Raw genomic sequence first — 15,443 nt, 5'->3', positions numbered from 1 at the left:
CGGACTGCCGCTACACCCCTTTAGTTAGGTGTACACATATGTCAGGCACCGTTGCACTGTTCTGGAAGATCAGCAAAAGACCCTCGGACTTTATTTCAAGCTCCAGATGCTCCATATTCAACTACCGTGAAGGCGAAGGTAGATACTCCATGATTTGCCATATGTCCCACGACGTATGCAAGCAGTGGCAAGTTTGTTCTGCAGCATTGCGGATAGCTCCGAGGCTTATGCACGACACAGACAAACAGCTGCTAGATTCGGCAGGAGGGTAAGACAAGATCGGTTCTTCACACTGCACTCATGCCGCAAATGACGTTCAAAAGTGCGAATCCGACAAGCGCGCAATATTTGAATGTCCTTTTGCATGCCAAATGGGCCAAAAAGGTTTGGCCTCTGCAACCACCACACAAAACACCAATTTGATGCTATCGCGACCAGCATGTGATGTTCATGGGAAGTTCGAACAAGGTGTGCATGGGCAGGCTAGAGTTGCCATTTCTGCTTGAGATCTAGTCGCTGACCGATTAACTTCGAGCGGACCCCGCTCCGAAGTCCGACACAACCTAGAGCATGCCAAGGTACGCTGATCGGTTCTCCTGCCTCTGATACTCGGACAATGTCGCCGACTTGGCGTATTGCGGCTTTTGCTACTGTTGCAGGCCATACAACTCTTTGACGCGTTATAGGGGAGCAAAAAAAACATCCCAGCCACCTCGAGTGAGAAAATGTCCGACATCGGTTGTAGTCGAGACCAGGGGAGCTGACGGAGCGACGTCACAACCCATCCCGCCCGTTCGAAAATGACTCGGAATAAACGTCACAGGGCTTACTGAGGCCAGGACCGCAATAGATTCCCGCGGTAAACGGCCCTTGAAGATGCTGACGAAAACTTGACAAAGTGCAGGACGACGTTGTTGGCCAACAACAGAAGCCCTGCGATGTTTCCCGATCTGCCGCGCGCGCGTGAAGTGTCTCCAAAAGTTCAAAACCAGCAACCTTGAGGAATCCAGTCCTGGTTCGCCGGCCTATCCCCAGCTCCGTGACCCCACTACGGTCGGGCTTCCGATGCAGACGGCGGCAGCGGCTCGGAGGAGATGGCTCGTTGCGGCAACTGCAATGTGATCACCCGCTTTGCGCTCTTTTCGCCTAGTTCAATGTTACATTTTCCCGAGTAATATGGAAGAAGAAAGCGTCCAAAAAAGGTTGACAAAAACCGATTAGGAGCTATACCTGTAGAATTTTACATCAGCATCTGTCATCCGCAAGCAGCTTCCCGAGCAGCTGCCAAGTTCTGCTTTTGAATAGCTGTGCCTCGCTCACATGTGACATGGACCTTCGGAATTTAGGCGCGAAGAAGGGGAACCGCGTCTTCTGTTGGTTGTATGATGTGCTTCCCGCGTCTTGGCCACTTCTTGGGCCCTCTCGATAGGTCGCTTGGTTGCGTTCGGCTGAGTGACGTGAGGTTGCATCGGCATATAGAGCTTCTGAACAAGGGATAGTTCCGGAACGTCGTAGTGCAAACGGAATCGCCCTGTCCGCGTCTAAATCGTCCCCCACGGTCGCCCGGCCCCATAGGTTGCACTGGGGACCAGTTCGAAGAGAGAGGCCAGCCAGCAACAACAGCTTTTCGAGGCTTGGCCCAGTTGCTGCCCACGGATCGCGGGGGCAGAAAATCACACCACTTGAATCCACTCGTAGAGATTGATTAGATTGCGTCGCAGCCATCCTGGATCCATCTCGATCTGGGCCTTCTGGGGACAAGATCCTCCCTCCACTCACTGACGAAGCCTAGTCCGTTGCCAGAGTCTTTTGCGCAAAGACTAGACCTGGAGGAGGAGAAGACCACCTTCACCGATCACAAGGCCTCAGTCGGAGGAGCCTGCAGCCGCGACTTGTGGTTTCGTTGTCCAAGGACTTGATCCTTGAAACCTCGACGATCCTCCGAGTCGATCCCGAGCTCCCCGCTACGCCGCAGCAGATGATCAGGCTTTAAAGCTATTGTTCGCGACCGACTGGACGATCAAAGATGATTGATCAGTGATTAGTACCTTGATGTCGGTAGCCAGCAGGCGATGAAACGCTGCGTTGCTTTCGTTTGCGGTCTCGTATTCCGGCGGCCAGATGTTCCTAAGCTCGGCCGAGAAGGTATTTAATCGTGACAACCAAGTTCCACCCCGCCCACCGGCAGTCGAGGGCCCACTCCGCTGGCCGGGCCGTGGGCGTTGGACCGATGTCATTTGTGGACTTGGACTTGGTTGTAAAGATTGACACGGCAACTTGCAACTAGGTTGAAAGTGCTTGCATGAGGCACCGCACCTAGGTCCCACGAGTTTTGAGGTGGGGCCTTGCAGCACGTTGCAGGACTGTGCCAACTTGGTTGACACACCTTGGTGAGGATGTTATCGATGCTTGGATGTGATGTGATGTGATGGATGGATGGATGGATGAATGGATGTATGCGCATGTCTGCGCCGACAACTTTCCTGTTTGAGAGTCGGCTGTCAAGTTCACCCGCCGTACTGACAAGGACATGGTTTCTTTCTCGTGATGACTGCGAGGTCTTCTCAACGCGGAAGGAGAATTTTGATGTGTCAGTCCGAACCTCTCGATGTAGCTCGGGTGGAGTTCGAAGACATCTGCTGGCCATGAGTGGGAGAATTCACGCAATAACCCTGGCGGATGGCCTTGGGTGCGATGCAACTCAACACGGATGTACGTGATGGTGAGAGATTTTCCTCTTGCATCCGGTCCAGGAAGGAGGATGAGAGCTTGCGTTGTCAGGGGATTGGGGATAGAGGTTGTCGAGGGGGGCCAAAGGAGGCTGGCGAAGATATTTAAAGTCTCGAGCGCTCGCCAACATGATGACGAGTCGACAAGCAACAGGAGCATTTACTCCTTCAGATCTATTAGGATTTGGAATAGCCTGGTCTTTATTTGGCTCTCATTTGGAATTTATCCTTGCCAGTTCCCTCCTCCAGTCTATTTTAGTCCCGCAGCCATGCAAAACACTGTCGTTCAAGACTCGGCCTCAACTCCGGTTGGGTCAGCCCCTCTATCCTTTACCCAAGGCGAACGAATCAAGTCCAGCTATCCCACCGTTACGGCCGCATTCTATCATCATGCAGAGACTCATCCTGATGTCACCGCAGGGCGTGACTTGTCGTCGCAGCAGATTCGTGAGATTACCTACGGTGATCTTGCTACTCGAGCCAACCAGCTCTCAAGGAAGCTGACCACACTCGGGGTCAAGCCTGGAGACAGGGTGCCGCTTGTCGTAAAGCGAGGCATCGATATGCTAGTCGGTATTGTTGCGATTCTTTCTTGCGGTGCTCAGTACGTTCCACTCGACGGCGGTGTGGTGCCAGACTCAACACTGCGGTTCGTTCTCGAACAGGCGGGCGGCAAACACGTCTTATGTCTCAAATCAACAAAGCACCGATTCGAGACCCTGGGTGTTCCCTCCCAGACCTTTGTCATTGATGAAGATTTGGAGAAAGATAAGGAAGTTTCGCAATCCTACCCCCTCCAAGACCTAGCCAAGCCAGACCATGGCTGCTACGTCATCTACACTTCGGGTAAACGATCACGTCTTCGTCCATTCAAAGTTGAGGGGACAGCTGAACTAATCTTTCGGCCCTGTAGGAACTACGGGAACTCCCAAAGGAGTGGATGTCACCCATAAAAATGTGACTAACCTCGTATGCCTCTCACCTGGTGGCCTGGGTATCTCACCTGGGACGCGGGTGAGTCAGGTGTTGAACATCAGCTTTGATATGGGTGGGTTTCCATTGTCAAGACAACGAATCACTTAGACTGATTTCTGAATAGCTGCCTGGGAGATGCTGGGATGTCTTTGTAACGGAGGAACTCTTATCTTGAGAGGTTCAAAATGGGAGCCGTGCCTGAGAGAGGTAAAACGACAACTACTTGACATCCGCCAATGCAAGACTAACATAGTACATAGGCTCAAGTCTTGATTTGCACACCAAGTATCTTGGCCAAATATGACCCTCAGGAGTACTCCAACATCAGAGTTGCTGCGACAGCAGGTGAACCTAGCTCTCAGAGGTGAGACCTCCATTACACTCTTGAAGGTACCTGAGTTATACTGACGATGGACTCTATAGGCTCGCTGACCTTTGGGCCACCCATGCGACCTATTACAACTGCTGCGGGCCTACGGAGACCACCATTGTCAACACTATGCACCTTCACCGTCCCGGTGAAGCTTTGACGATTGGAAAGCCTACCCCTAACAACACTGTTTATGTCCTTGACTCGCAGGGCAACTCTCTCGGTGTTGGAGAGGCCGGAGTTATGTGGGCCGGTGGCCACGGAATCTCTAGGGGTTACGTGTCTCTGCCTGAGAAGACTGCCGAGAAATACAAGCTGGATCCCTTTGCCAATGACGGGTGAGTGTAATGTACTAGACCGCTAGGAGCTATCCACTAATACTCATGTAGCTCGATGATGTACGACACTGGTGACCTCGGCCGTTGGAGATCAGACGGCTCCATCGATATCCTTGGAAGAGTTGATGATCAAATCAAGATCAAAGTGAGTCCTAGCCTCGCCCTCTCACATGGCAAACAGGTTTGCTAACATAGTATGCCTAGGGATTCCGGGTCGAACTTGACGGAGTTACCTCTTCGATCAGCTCCTGTCCCATCGTGTCAAAGGCCACCGCCTTGTTCATCAGCAATGAGATCCATGGATTCGTCGCACCCAAAGACTGCGATCTCGACGCAATCCAAGTGCATGTCAGGGCTCGCCAGCCTTACTACGCGATACCCACCAAGTTTCACTTCCTTGATGCCCTTCCTCTGACCGCCAATGGTAAAGTCGACAAGCGGGCGCTCCAGGACATGGTCACTGAGTCTGGCGATACCGACAAGAAGGAAGTCGCCGATGTCACCATCAGAGAGACGGCCTCAAAGGAGTCCTTGTCCACGGATAGCAACTCCACCACCACAGATCTCAAGGCCGCGTCCTCCGCCTCCAGCTTTACCGAAGTGGACGAGAAGCTCGACCTCACCGGTGACGTCCCCGACAAGAATCTCGGCCGTCCCTACCGTGGCTTCGTCCACCGTATCGCCATTGTCTACCGCCGTCTCTTCACCATCGTGGGCCTCTTCAACGTTGCGGCCGTCATCGCCCTCGTCTTTGCCGGGTTCCAGCGTAACTGGCTCAGCACTCTCACAGCCATCAACCTGGTCGTCGCCGTTCTCGCCCGTCAGGACTTCGTCATCAACACGCTTTATACAATCACTTGCAACGTGCCAAAGTCTTGGCCCCTTGCCATCAGGAAGCGCTGCGCTAAGATCTTCCACTTTGGCGGTGTTCACTCGGGCGCTGCTGTTTCTGCCGGGGCTTGGCTTTTGGCATCCAACATTAGCGACGAGGTCTGCCAGCTTACCGAGTGCCCCAACTGGGGCCACCAGTCCGTCGCTTCAAAGGTCGTGTCTTGGCTTCTTACGGGTCTGTTCACCATCACCATTGGTCTCGCCTGGCCTGGGTTCCGTAAAACCCATCACGATCTCTTCGAAAAGACTCATCGTTTCGTTGGATGGACTATGCTGGGCCTTTTCTGGGTCCAGGTTGTTCTCGGCGCCAACGACAGCAAGGTCGAAGACATGTCTCTGGGTGCCGCATGCATTCGAACGCCCGGATTCTGGATGCTCGCGGTCGCTACAATGAGCATTGCCTCTTCCTGGCTGTTCCTCAGGAAAGTCCCCGTCGAAGCCGAAGTTCTTTCCGACCACGCCGTCAGACTGCACTTTGACTACACGGTTCCTGTCAACGGCAGCTTCGTCAGGCTCTCTCAGAGACCTCTTCTGGAGTGGCACTCGTTCGCCACGATTCCGGCCCCTGAGAAGGTCGACCATCGCGAGAAGGGATTCTCTCTGGTGGTGTCTAATGCCGGCGATTGGACCAAGAACTGCATTCAGAAGCCTCCCACCCATATTTGGGTTCGCGGCGTCCCAACCTGTGGTGTCATGCGCATTGCAACTTGCTTCAATCGGATCGTTGTCATCGCTACTGGCTCGGGTATCGGGCCTCTGCTTGGTCATATCCAGCAGCAGAGCTGTGCGACACAGTTGATCTGGTCTACCCCAAAGCCCGAACAGACTTTCGGCAAGCCTTTGCTCGATGCTATAAAGAGGAAGATTCCCAACGCTGTGGTTCACGATACCAAGGTTTCGGGCCGCCCGGATCTGGTGAAGATGGGATATAACCTCGTCCAGAGCTTCAACGCCGAAGCTGTCATCATCATCGCGAACGAAAAGATTACGAAGAAGGTCGTCTACGGTCTTGAAACTAGAGGTGTCCCAGCATATGGCGCTATTTGGGACTCTTGAACAATTTAATGAGTTATTGAGAGCTTTGTGTGGGATGATTTCTTTGCTGCCTTTCACTTGATATTGGGTTTTCAAATGGGGTTCGGAGTTTCTAGTTGTTTAAAATTGTTGGAGACGAATCTTTCATATGAAATGTCATTTTTCCTTTCGTTGAGTATCAATCATCCTCTAGATAATGTTCTCAATTGACTCTTCACCATGAAATTCCGTCTTCCGAGCCGGTGTTACTTTCAGTACAGGAATGATATCTTTGGACTAAAACCAATAACAATAACCCCTACCAACTATTTAGCACAAATCAGGGACTCGTACATCTGAAAGTCTACTTGTAAAGATGACAAACGAATATCAAATCAGACAACGGTGTCATGATCTAGGTACCTAGGGTCCGATGGGGTACATCCGTGGCATGCCTAGGGAAGTACATGCAGACGTCAAGAGAATCTCGAGAGACAGGCATGGCAGATCCCGTTTCCCTAGATTACGGAAGGGTACTGCGAAGAATGGAAAATGCCAATTGTGTCTTCAAAAACAATTTCAGGACTGTAAATGACTCCGGTGATTGATGGCGCAAGGCCCACCATCAGGTCGGGGAACTAGTCAGTCACCAATCAATGAGGAGGAGCCCATGGAGAGCCTACCGGGTGGCCAAGGCAGACTTGTCTTCTACGAACAGAAAAGGGGCGAACGCTCCAGTCTAGTTTGCCGAGACGTCCCGAGGCATTTGTTCCGAGTCTGGCCCAGAATGGTTGAGCCTCGAGAGGCTGCAATGTCATCGACACTATCGGCAGTTATCAAGAGAAACACAAACAACCTTTACAAGATTGGCCAAACTCCTTGGCGATGGTAATCTATGACTCGCCCAGATTATGCGAGTCTCCAATCATGGCTGATGGTTAACTCCGGACACGAGGTTTGTCTTCTTGCGTCCCTTATTCCTGCCCTGTCTCCGAATCGCCCTCCCGGACTGCAGCTGGACCTAATGGCTTTCCCGAGGCTCCCTAAAGTCCTCGAGGGCCTGAGCGTATGGATAATCGGGCACGTGTGTGACATCGATTAGATGCGTGGCTGATAATTTGCACGGCGCTGAACTTGCCACCCTTCTCTGGCCAGTGGGAGCTGAGATCATCACGCCGCGAAGTAGGCGCTGTGACCTTGAGGGGACCGGGGACGTAAAACCTACGATATTCAAAGATCCAAGATGCGGTCAAAAACGATTCAAGATAGACATGGTGATAAGGTGAGGGGTCGGGTACCACCTTCGGAGACGTCGTGGTTTGATTGTCTTGGCAAAGGGGTTGAAGAATTCCACGCCAATCTTTTACCATTTAGACTCGGCCCTTCAAGTGTTCTCTTCCAATGTGTCGGAGAAGCGACAGCTAGTCCATGTAGCCATGGACAAACAACCAGTCTCGGAAGGAGTCACCCCTTTGTAGAAGGTAATAGATTGCCAATGCTGAGCTCTATTATGGCGAGAGGTCTCTTTTTTCTTACCATGATTCGAAGTAGATTGGTTGCCCAAAACCTGTTTTCAACATTCAGTAACTTGACAAGGGCATTCATTCAAGTGTGGTCACAATAGTATTGGTATTTCCTTGATAATATTATCTCGTTGATGACCTTCCTCCGTATTGCTTGCACAGAGTCCCATCGTGAAGACGTAGTAAGTTGGGAACCATTGCATTTGAGTCTTGATGTCCAGCACAACCAACATAGGCCTGACTACTGCGAGATGGTCGATCAGCTTCCTAATAGAGGAGATCATTAGAGGATTAGAGGCTTAATAGATGACATGCGACATGTGACAAGGAATATCAAGTAAATCAGCTTTTAAGAAAGTCATACGTGGCTGCTGAGAAAACTGCAGGTATCTGTTGCCGAGGCTCAAGATGATTCTGCATCATGCAAAACTTCGAGCTCTAGACTACCTCTAGCCAACGAATGTTACTATCGGCATGAGCGATGTTGTCTTGTACATTGCCGATGCCCTTGGCGGTTATTGATAGTCTTCGTTGTTTGGAAGCGATATGCAACCTCTTTATTGTAGTCGGCCGCCCTTGATGTACATGCTTATCTAGCGCTGCACGAGCATAACTTCTTTGATGCATCGAACACAGAATCTACTATTGTAAGCGATGGAAGAGTTTTGCTTGCTATTTCCAAATTCTGGCAACGAGCGTGTGAGTTACTACGTGTCGCCAGACTGCTGATGGCTAGGTTTTCGTCGACGTATCGTGATAGTTACTAGTACTCTGCATAAAACTATGTTAGAAATGAACACGACATCGTAGAAAAGATCAAATGCTTCGGATCCCATCTCGGGCTGCTCTATTCAGTAGAGGTCTTGCATCAGATTGGTCAACCCAAGAGATAACCACATGCCAAAGATCTATCACCCGAGGCGTCAATTTAAATCTTGACGCATCGACGGGAGGAAAGAATCTTGGCAGTGATGTGTCGAATAGGTATGAGGGGTTGAATGATCATTCAAAGCATTGTAACCTTGAGATGGCAATCCGGAGGGTAACATGTCGCTCCAGGAAGGGGAGGTAATAAGCAGTTCGAATTTTCGAAGAGCATGTGGGAGAACTCTTGGGAGAAGGATGGATGATATCGGCTCCCCAGCTTCCAAGTTTGTTGCAGCAATCATGTTTGATGCCCGAACTTGGCTGCGTCTGCATGCAACTTAGGGCGGCTGCAACATGCGGCATATCGCTTACAACAAGCGCTAAGTCTGCTTCTCCAGGACCCAAAGCAACCTCCCAAAACCGGCTCAATGTGACGTAGACGACGGCTAGCTAGTCGATCAAGGACGTTCGTCATTAATACCAAGGGCTGGGCGGCGCAGGGGTGTCTGAAGCGCTCTTGAAAGTTCAGGTGGCTGAACTTGCACAATCTGCCATCCAAACCAGACTTGCTTCTTTCGGCCCTGATCTGTCTTTCGGCATTCGACAGTCAAACGTCGCCCACCTCGACGTTGCATTGTGACTTGCAGACTCGAGTTGCATTTGGACACTAAATCAGTGGCTCAAGTCCGGGCACGACTGGGACAAGCAACTGGACATGAGAGTTGATGTTACTGATTCGTGCGATTTCGTACACGATGCGAAGGTTCCAGACAATAATGTCCCGCTGCGAAAGGTCCTCTTTCTCGGGGTCGAATGACAAGGCTTTCTCTTATTTTTCGAAAATCTCGCGATCATCGTGCATGCTGCAATTCGGTTTCGCAGAGCTCAGAGTCGTTGAAAAGCCCCAATGATGGAGACGTGTTGGGGTTTCAAATGACGGTCATCTCAACTCAGCCCGAAAAGATTGTCAAGAAGATCGGATAAACGGCCTAAAGAGTTTTTTATGGTATTTGTCAATACAGCCACTCAGAGCAGAGTTGCTGAATTCGTAGTGGTGTTGACGTCGTATCGTGGTTTTCTGTGGTCCCTCAAGCATGGCAGCGCAAGCCGGATCCTGGTTCCCCACAAAGCACCGCGAAAGCGAGGTGAAAGTCAAGTCGGGCCAGACGTGCCTCAAATTCAGCTGTCTTAAGTAGTTCAGTCGTCAAACACGGGACGATTGGCCTGTGCTTATTCAAGCATCGATTTTCCGGACGGCGAGAGCGAGTCTCACAAACCCTGGAGTCTGAGGTGGCCTTGTTGGAACACGCCCGCACAGCTTAATTATAGTTGCTTGTTTCTGTTATGAGTAAGAGGATATCCTGATCAATCAATTCCTCAGAGACACCAAGTACTGAACGAACGCCATCGGATTTACTGAGCAGTCGAGACTCCAGAGGATGGCAAGAATGCGAGGAATAAAGTTGAGACGGAAAACATGTGCCGATGGAGAATTCCAGATCCAGAATCAATCAATTATCAATATGTCGGGAAAGACGTGATGGGAGAAAAGAGGGTCGCGAACAATGAGGCATTCTTTTTTTCTCCGTAACCATGGATTTGTTGCGCCTCTTCTGATGGAGAAGCGAAGCATTGGTAGGAGCTTGGGGCCAATCGACAACGACCAAGGTCACGCTGGTTCTCGAAACCGAGCTTCCAATCTGTTTGGAGGTAAAGTTTGCCAGAATTTCTATGCTATCAAGGCCCCCTTGATTGGTCTTTGTCGGTATTTACAACCCTAGTGCCGATCTGATGCCCAGTTGTCCCCCACACTATGTCGGAATGGGTGACATCGACTGGACGGATGGGTTCACGTAGATTGGATGGGTGGCTTGGCTTCAGATAAAATTCTCCGCTAGTTCACCGTAGGGCAGATCGTTGCAAGGCTTGGGGGCAAGGCAGACAGACGCGAGCAGACAACTGGGAGTGAAACGCCCTGTTGCACTCAGTCACCATCTTTTGCATTCACAAGATAGCAGATCCTTGGCCCGTCCTAGGACCATCCTAGCCTCGAGGACCGGATAGAGCCTGCCGGCAGTCGTTCATTGGACCCCCGCCTGTGTCAAAGCCCAAATGCTCCACTCGGGGTTACCCGCGCTGCGTAACGGCGCAGGGGCGTTAATTTGGGTTTGAATCGGTCTCGGTCTCGGTATCGCTGGATAGAGTGGGAGAGTTCCATCGACCGGCTGTGCAACTGGGCAATACACCAAACACGAATGATTTGGCTGTCAATCGTTGCAGTGATCTTCCAAAGTTGTGCGGCCTGATCTTGTTTTAGACTAAAACGTCGTCATGACAAATGACTCGGCCTCAACATAGGGGTTTACTTTAATAGTCCATCAACGACGCAAGATCATGGTTAAATCAGCCGACAATTCAGCATCATCTCGAGCCAAGTTGACAACAACAGCATCATCATCGAACCAGACACCCAAGAGCGCAACTTGCTAATTCGGATATCACATCGTCTACGCAAAGTCAACCTTCAATTTTCCAATTTGGATTCGATACCGAACGCACCAATCACAACCCGCCACCCTGACAGCAACGGATATTCTTCAACATGGCCGAAGCCGCAGCCCACAACTTTCCTCCCGTCTCTAGCGAGGTTGTCAACTTGGCAATTGCTGAGCTAGTTCTTTACGGTCTCATGTTCCCAGCCGCAGTATGGATCACCTGGAAGCACGGAAAGAAGGGCATGGTCTGCTGGCCCATCTTTGTCTCTCACTTCGCTATGAGATTTATTGCCGATATTTATCAAGTCATCAAACGGGATGAACCATTGCTCCCAAACCAGTTCAACATTATGACGAGCGCCGGCAGCTTGGCTTGTCTGTCATTAACCCTGATTGGCATTGTTTACGAAGCGTAAGACAATCCGCAAATATCTGCGGTCGATGAGATGAACTAACTCGAGTGTTTTTTGTAGCAACATAATCCTTCCTGGATCACCGAAGCGATGGACCGAGAAGATCATTTTGGGCGTCACCCATCTCACGAACACTGCGGGTATCGGCATGGCAACCTACGGAGGATCCCCGAGTCACGAAGGCGGCCTGATCAACAACAGCTTGAACCAAATCGGTAACTGCTTGGAGCTCTTCGTCATGTTCGCCGTCTGCGCCTGGCTGTGGCCCACCTACAAGAAGATCCGATCCTCATCCAGCCCCAACTGCCGCCCCGCGATGCTCATGATCCGCGCTGCTGTCGTCGGCCTGCCCTTTCAGCTGATCCACCTGGCTTACACCACGACCTACGCCTTCAACCAAATCTCCAGCCTCGACCCCATCATGGGATCTTTCGCGACGAAGCTTGTCCTAATCTTCGGCACATACCTCGGTGTCACAATTGCCATGCTCGCAGGAGGCTGGCTCGGCATGAGCGCCGACATGCCCAAGGCCGTGCAGGTAGAACTCACCTCCAACGATATCGAAGGCAACAACAATCTTGTGCGTGACGACATTCCTTTGACCCGGGACTGGAGCAGAGACGATATTGCCAGAGCGAAGCAGGGCTTCGTCTAAAGCATTGTAAAAAGCTTGGCGTTCGTCGTTTCCTTTGGACTTTTTCTGAGAGACTTTTTCCATTGCATTGCGTAGCGAAAGAAAACGAACCAACGGGTCAGGAGACTGACGACTTTTCGGGCCTTAGGAAGAAGAAGATTCAGCTCAGACCGGAAGATTCCGACTTGGAGGACGAACCCGATCGAGAAAGGGAGCTAGGGCCTGGGAGACTTCTATCAACGACAACAGGGATTAGTGCTTTGAGGCAGGACGTGCAGGACACGGGAAACTGCACTCGAGTGCCGGATAGGTCTGGTTTTGGGATTGTTATTTGGATTGGGCGGGGGATCTTCCAGACAGTTTCTTTCCCAGTTGGTTTTACGGTTGATGGTTTTCTGCGTCGTTTGTTCCTTCCGCATATAGAGTGTACCATAAGTCATTTTCTTAGCGTCTCAACTTTCTTCATTTTAGCTTATGGTTTTCTTCTAATGAACTCGAATTACCTGTGATTCCACGATAACTACCTTACCCGTTTAGTGAGATCTGGATGCTCAAGACGTGAACACGAACAATATTGTTCTCTCGCAGTGATTAAATACGATGGAGGTAACTGGGAGCTAGGAAACAAAAGAAAACAGACGGCGTCAAGGATTGGCGAAAAGGTCGACTGTGCATTCTGGTGGTCACAAATGATACCTCCCAAGACGTTTCACGTCTGGATGTCCTTGCAGCAGATGTCTTGGATTTCCATAATTGTCATAACTTTGCAGCAGCAGAAGAAAAGAGGTTTCAGCTTCATTCCCTTTGAGTGCAAGGAAGACCAAGAAAAGCCTGGAATCCAGCTACCCTTCCTGTCTCTGGACTTTTAGACTGGAAAACAAGTACTCGACGGCGTAATTCCGTGTTCGACTGCCTCAAACCAAAAAGCAGGGTCAACGGTCTGGTGTTACTATGGCTCCGGAAAGCCAATCGCGATCTCCTGGTTATAGATGGTAATTTGTCAGAGAATAGAGAAATAGTTCTGGAAAGTGTGTCATTCATTCCTGCCAAAAGATCTGGGTGTACCATGGCTATGAATAAAGCCCGTGTTTAAAATGGTCTCGCGAGGCCTTGCAACTTGCAAGTAGGTACGTACCACAAGCTTATGTTTGATAACCAGTATTCAGTCTCCTCCCGATTATTTCAGTCGGAAACGATTCCATGAAGCATCAAATACGACACGGAGACTCTATCTATCATCGTCTAGTCTTGTCTTAATCGCCCAGGCTCTTCCTGAAGTAGTTTCTTCCCGGATACCTTAAACGATATAAGCCACAAGAGAAGTATGATGGCAAATTGTGAAAGAAGCATGTAAGGAAACACCTGAAGACCTGCTACCTGTGTGATAGCGCCGAGCATGTATGGAATTATGCCACCGCCGACTTGACCGAGAGAAGCCACAAATGATACCGCACCAACATGCAGCTCTTTCGGTAGGTAATGAACAAACTCGACGATGCAGGACGGAAATAAGGGACCCATGACGAAACCGAGCAGAGCCATCGAAAGTACTGAGACCCAGAGAACCTGGACTATCATGAAAAGCACCACGATGGCGGGAGCAAGTACCAAGTAGATAATGACTGCTCTCCGGGGAGTCAACTTCTCGGTGACGGCCCCCAAAGCGAGTCGTCCGACTGCCATACCTGCCCAAAAGCCCGAGGAGCAGATGCTCGAGGCGTAGGTGCTGGCATGGCGGACGCGGAGCATGAACGCAACAGCCCAGCCGGAGACAGTGCACTCGGTGCCCACGTATGCCAAAAGGTAGGCGGCGTATATCCAGGTCGCGGTGTATCGGAAGATGGCTCGCTGGTCGACTCCATCTTCGGGGTTCGCCTGCGTCTTCTTGGTTTCTTGATATCTCGCAGCAGTTTCAAGCCTGAATGCCAATGGCAAAAAGACAACTTCTACAGCCGATGCAATAGCCTGAAAGAATGTCAGTAAACAAAACAATTGACTGTATTCCAAGCACAATCGTAGCATAACTTACTAGAACATAGAACCATTGATACCACTGTCCGTCATTTGCTGATAGCATGACGCCTGCAATATAGGGGGCCATAGCAGCTCCAATAGAGAATGAGCCATGCAACAGACCTGATAGTGTGTTTGCGTTGTTCAGTGCAGCAACCCAAGCACACCAGGATCCATCAACTATTCCCACCCCGAAGGAACCAATAGTCACTCCTAAGAGGAACAATGGGAACGGCGGATGAAAGGAGCCTACTACTGCGTAGACCAGGTGGCATGCGGGCCCTATGAAAGCGATTCCGCGTTGCCCGAGTTTCTCATGAATGCGGCTGTTGTAAAGCGAGGCTAAGCAGTAGCCAACTGGTCCAACGAGGAAGATGGCGGATACTTGGATGTCGTTGAGCTGGTAATATGTTTGCTGGTGTGGTAGTGTAACTCCAATGGTGGCCACCATGAGACCGGCAACTACAAAGGAGTAAGCTGCAGCGGCAAGCTTCAGTGCGACGGCTTCCTGGGCTTGTCCGTTGACAGATAGGTGTGCCCTAGACTCAATGTTTGAATCCGCACCTCCAGTGCCAAGTAATCGTTCTGATTCCATTGCATCGCTGAAACTGGATGATATCGTAGGAAGTGCCATGATTTGAGGCGTTGTGAAGACCGTGAACAAAGAGCATCAAACAGGAGCTCCCTAGGCTATGACATTGGGGTAAGTTGACGGCGTGGAATGGAGGGCGTCGGTGATTATTAACGGTTTCAGGGTCCGGGAGCTGACTGTGACAAGCTCTCGGCAAAGTCTCGGATGATCATCTAGACGTTTCCTTTTTAGGAATATGTTCCAACTCGCCGGGGAGCTGCACTCCGCGACAATGTTTAATTGAAAGAGTGTCGGCGCTTAGTGTCTCCCGCTCAGACTCAACCTCACACCTCCAAGCACAGTTGACCCGATGAATAGCCTTATTGTTCTACCGCAGACGTCTCCTGAATTCGGAATGCATAATAATCGAGGTGTAGTCATGTCAATTCAGTGTGGACTGTCAAGTTCCCATCACCTCAGTTCTACTTACTGGAGCTACGAAAATGACGCGGGTTCACCTGACCACGACTTTTCTCCTTCATTCTAGTGTCACTGTATTTCGTATCCTGACGCCTGCGATTATGGTTGAAATTATTCAATATTGTCATTC

The 15,443-nt window shown here is 50.6% G+C and overlaps 3 protein-coding genes across 3 annotated transcripts; 2 read left to right on the top strand and 1 right to left on the bottom strand.

Annotated features, from left to right (window-relative positions):
- Window positions 1-2,998: 2,998 nt before the first annotated feature.
- BDP55DRAFT_621066 (AMP-binding enzyme) lies at window positions 2,999-6,406 on the top strand (the record flags this gene model as incomplete). Its single annotated transcript, XM_060571346.1, has 7 exons — window positions 2,999-3,575; window positions 3,643-3,777; window positions 3,829-3,911; window positions 3,965-4,068; window positions 4,128-4,412; window positions 4,464-4,557; window positions 4,617-6,406. 7 exons carry the CDS (start codon window positions 2,999-3,001, stop codon window positions 6,357-6,359), a joined length of 3,021 nt encoding a protein of 1,006 aa, XP_060423670.1. The 3' UTR covers window positions 6,360-6,406.
- A 4,903-nt stretch (window positions 6,407-11,309) lies between these two features.
- On the top strand, window positions 11,310-12,505 carry BDP55DRAFT_707947 (uncharacterized protein; the record flags this gene model as incomplete). The annotated part of the gene is made up of 3 exons (XM_060578089.1): window positions 11,310-11,614; window positions 11,676-12,195; window positions 12,398-12,505. The coding sequence occupies 3 exons, from the start codon at window positions 11,310-11,312 to the stop codon at window positions 12,503-12,505; spliced, it is 933 nt and encodes a 310-aa protein (XP_060423669.1).
- Window positions 12,506-13,491: 986 nt separating this feature from the next.
- On the bottom strand, window positions 13,492-14,857 carry BDP55DRAFT_564264 (MFS transporter; the record flags this gene model as incomplete). Its single annotated transcript, XM_060570315.1, has 2 exons — window positions 13,492-14,214; window positions 14,279-14,857. 2 exons carry the CDS (start codon window positions 14,855-14,857, stop codon window positions 13,492-13,494), a joined length of 1,302 nt encoding a protein of 433 aa, XP_060423668.1.
- Window positions 14,858-15,443: the final 586 nt, after the last annotated feature.

Source organism: Colletotrichum godetiae, assembly GCF_030913485.1.
Source record: "Colletotrichum godetiae strain CBS 193.32 chromosome Unknown BDP55scaffold_67, whole genome shotgun sequence".
Lineage (NCBI taxonomy): Eukaryota > Fungi > Ascomycota > Sordariomycetes > Glomerellales > Glomerellaceae > Colletotrichum > Colletotrichum godetiae.
The sequence above is the reverse complement of the archived record's forward strand: the minus strand, read 5'-3'. Positions and strand labels throughout refer to the sequence as shown.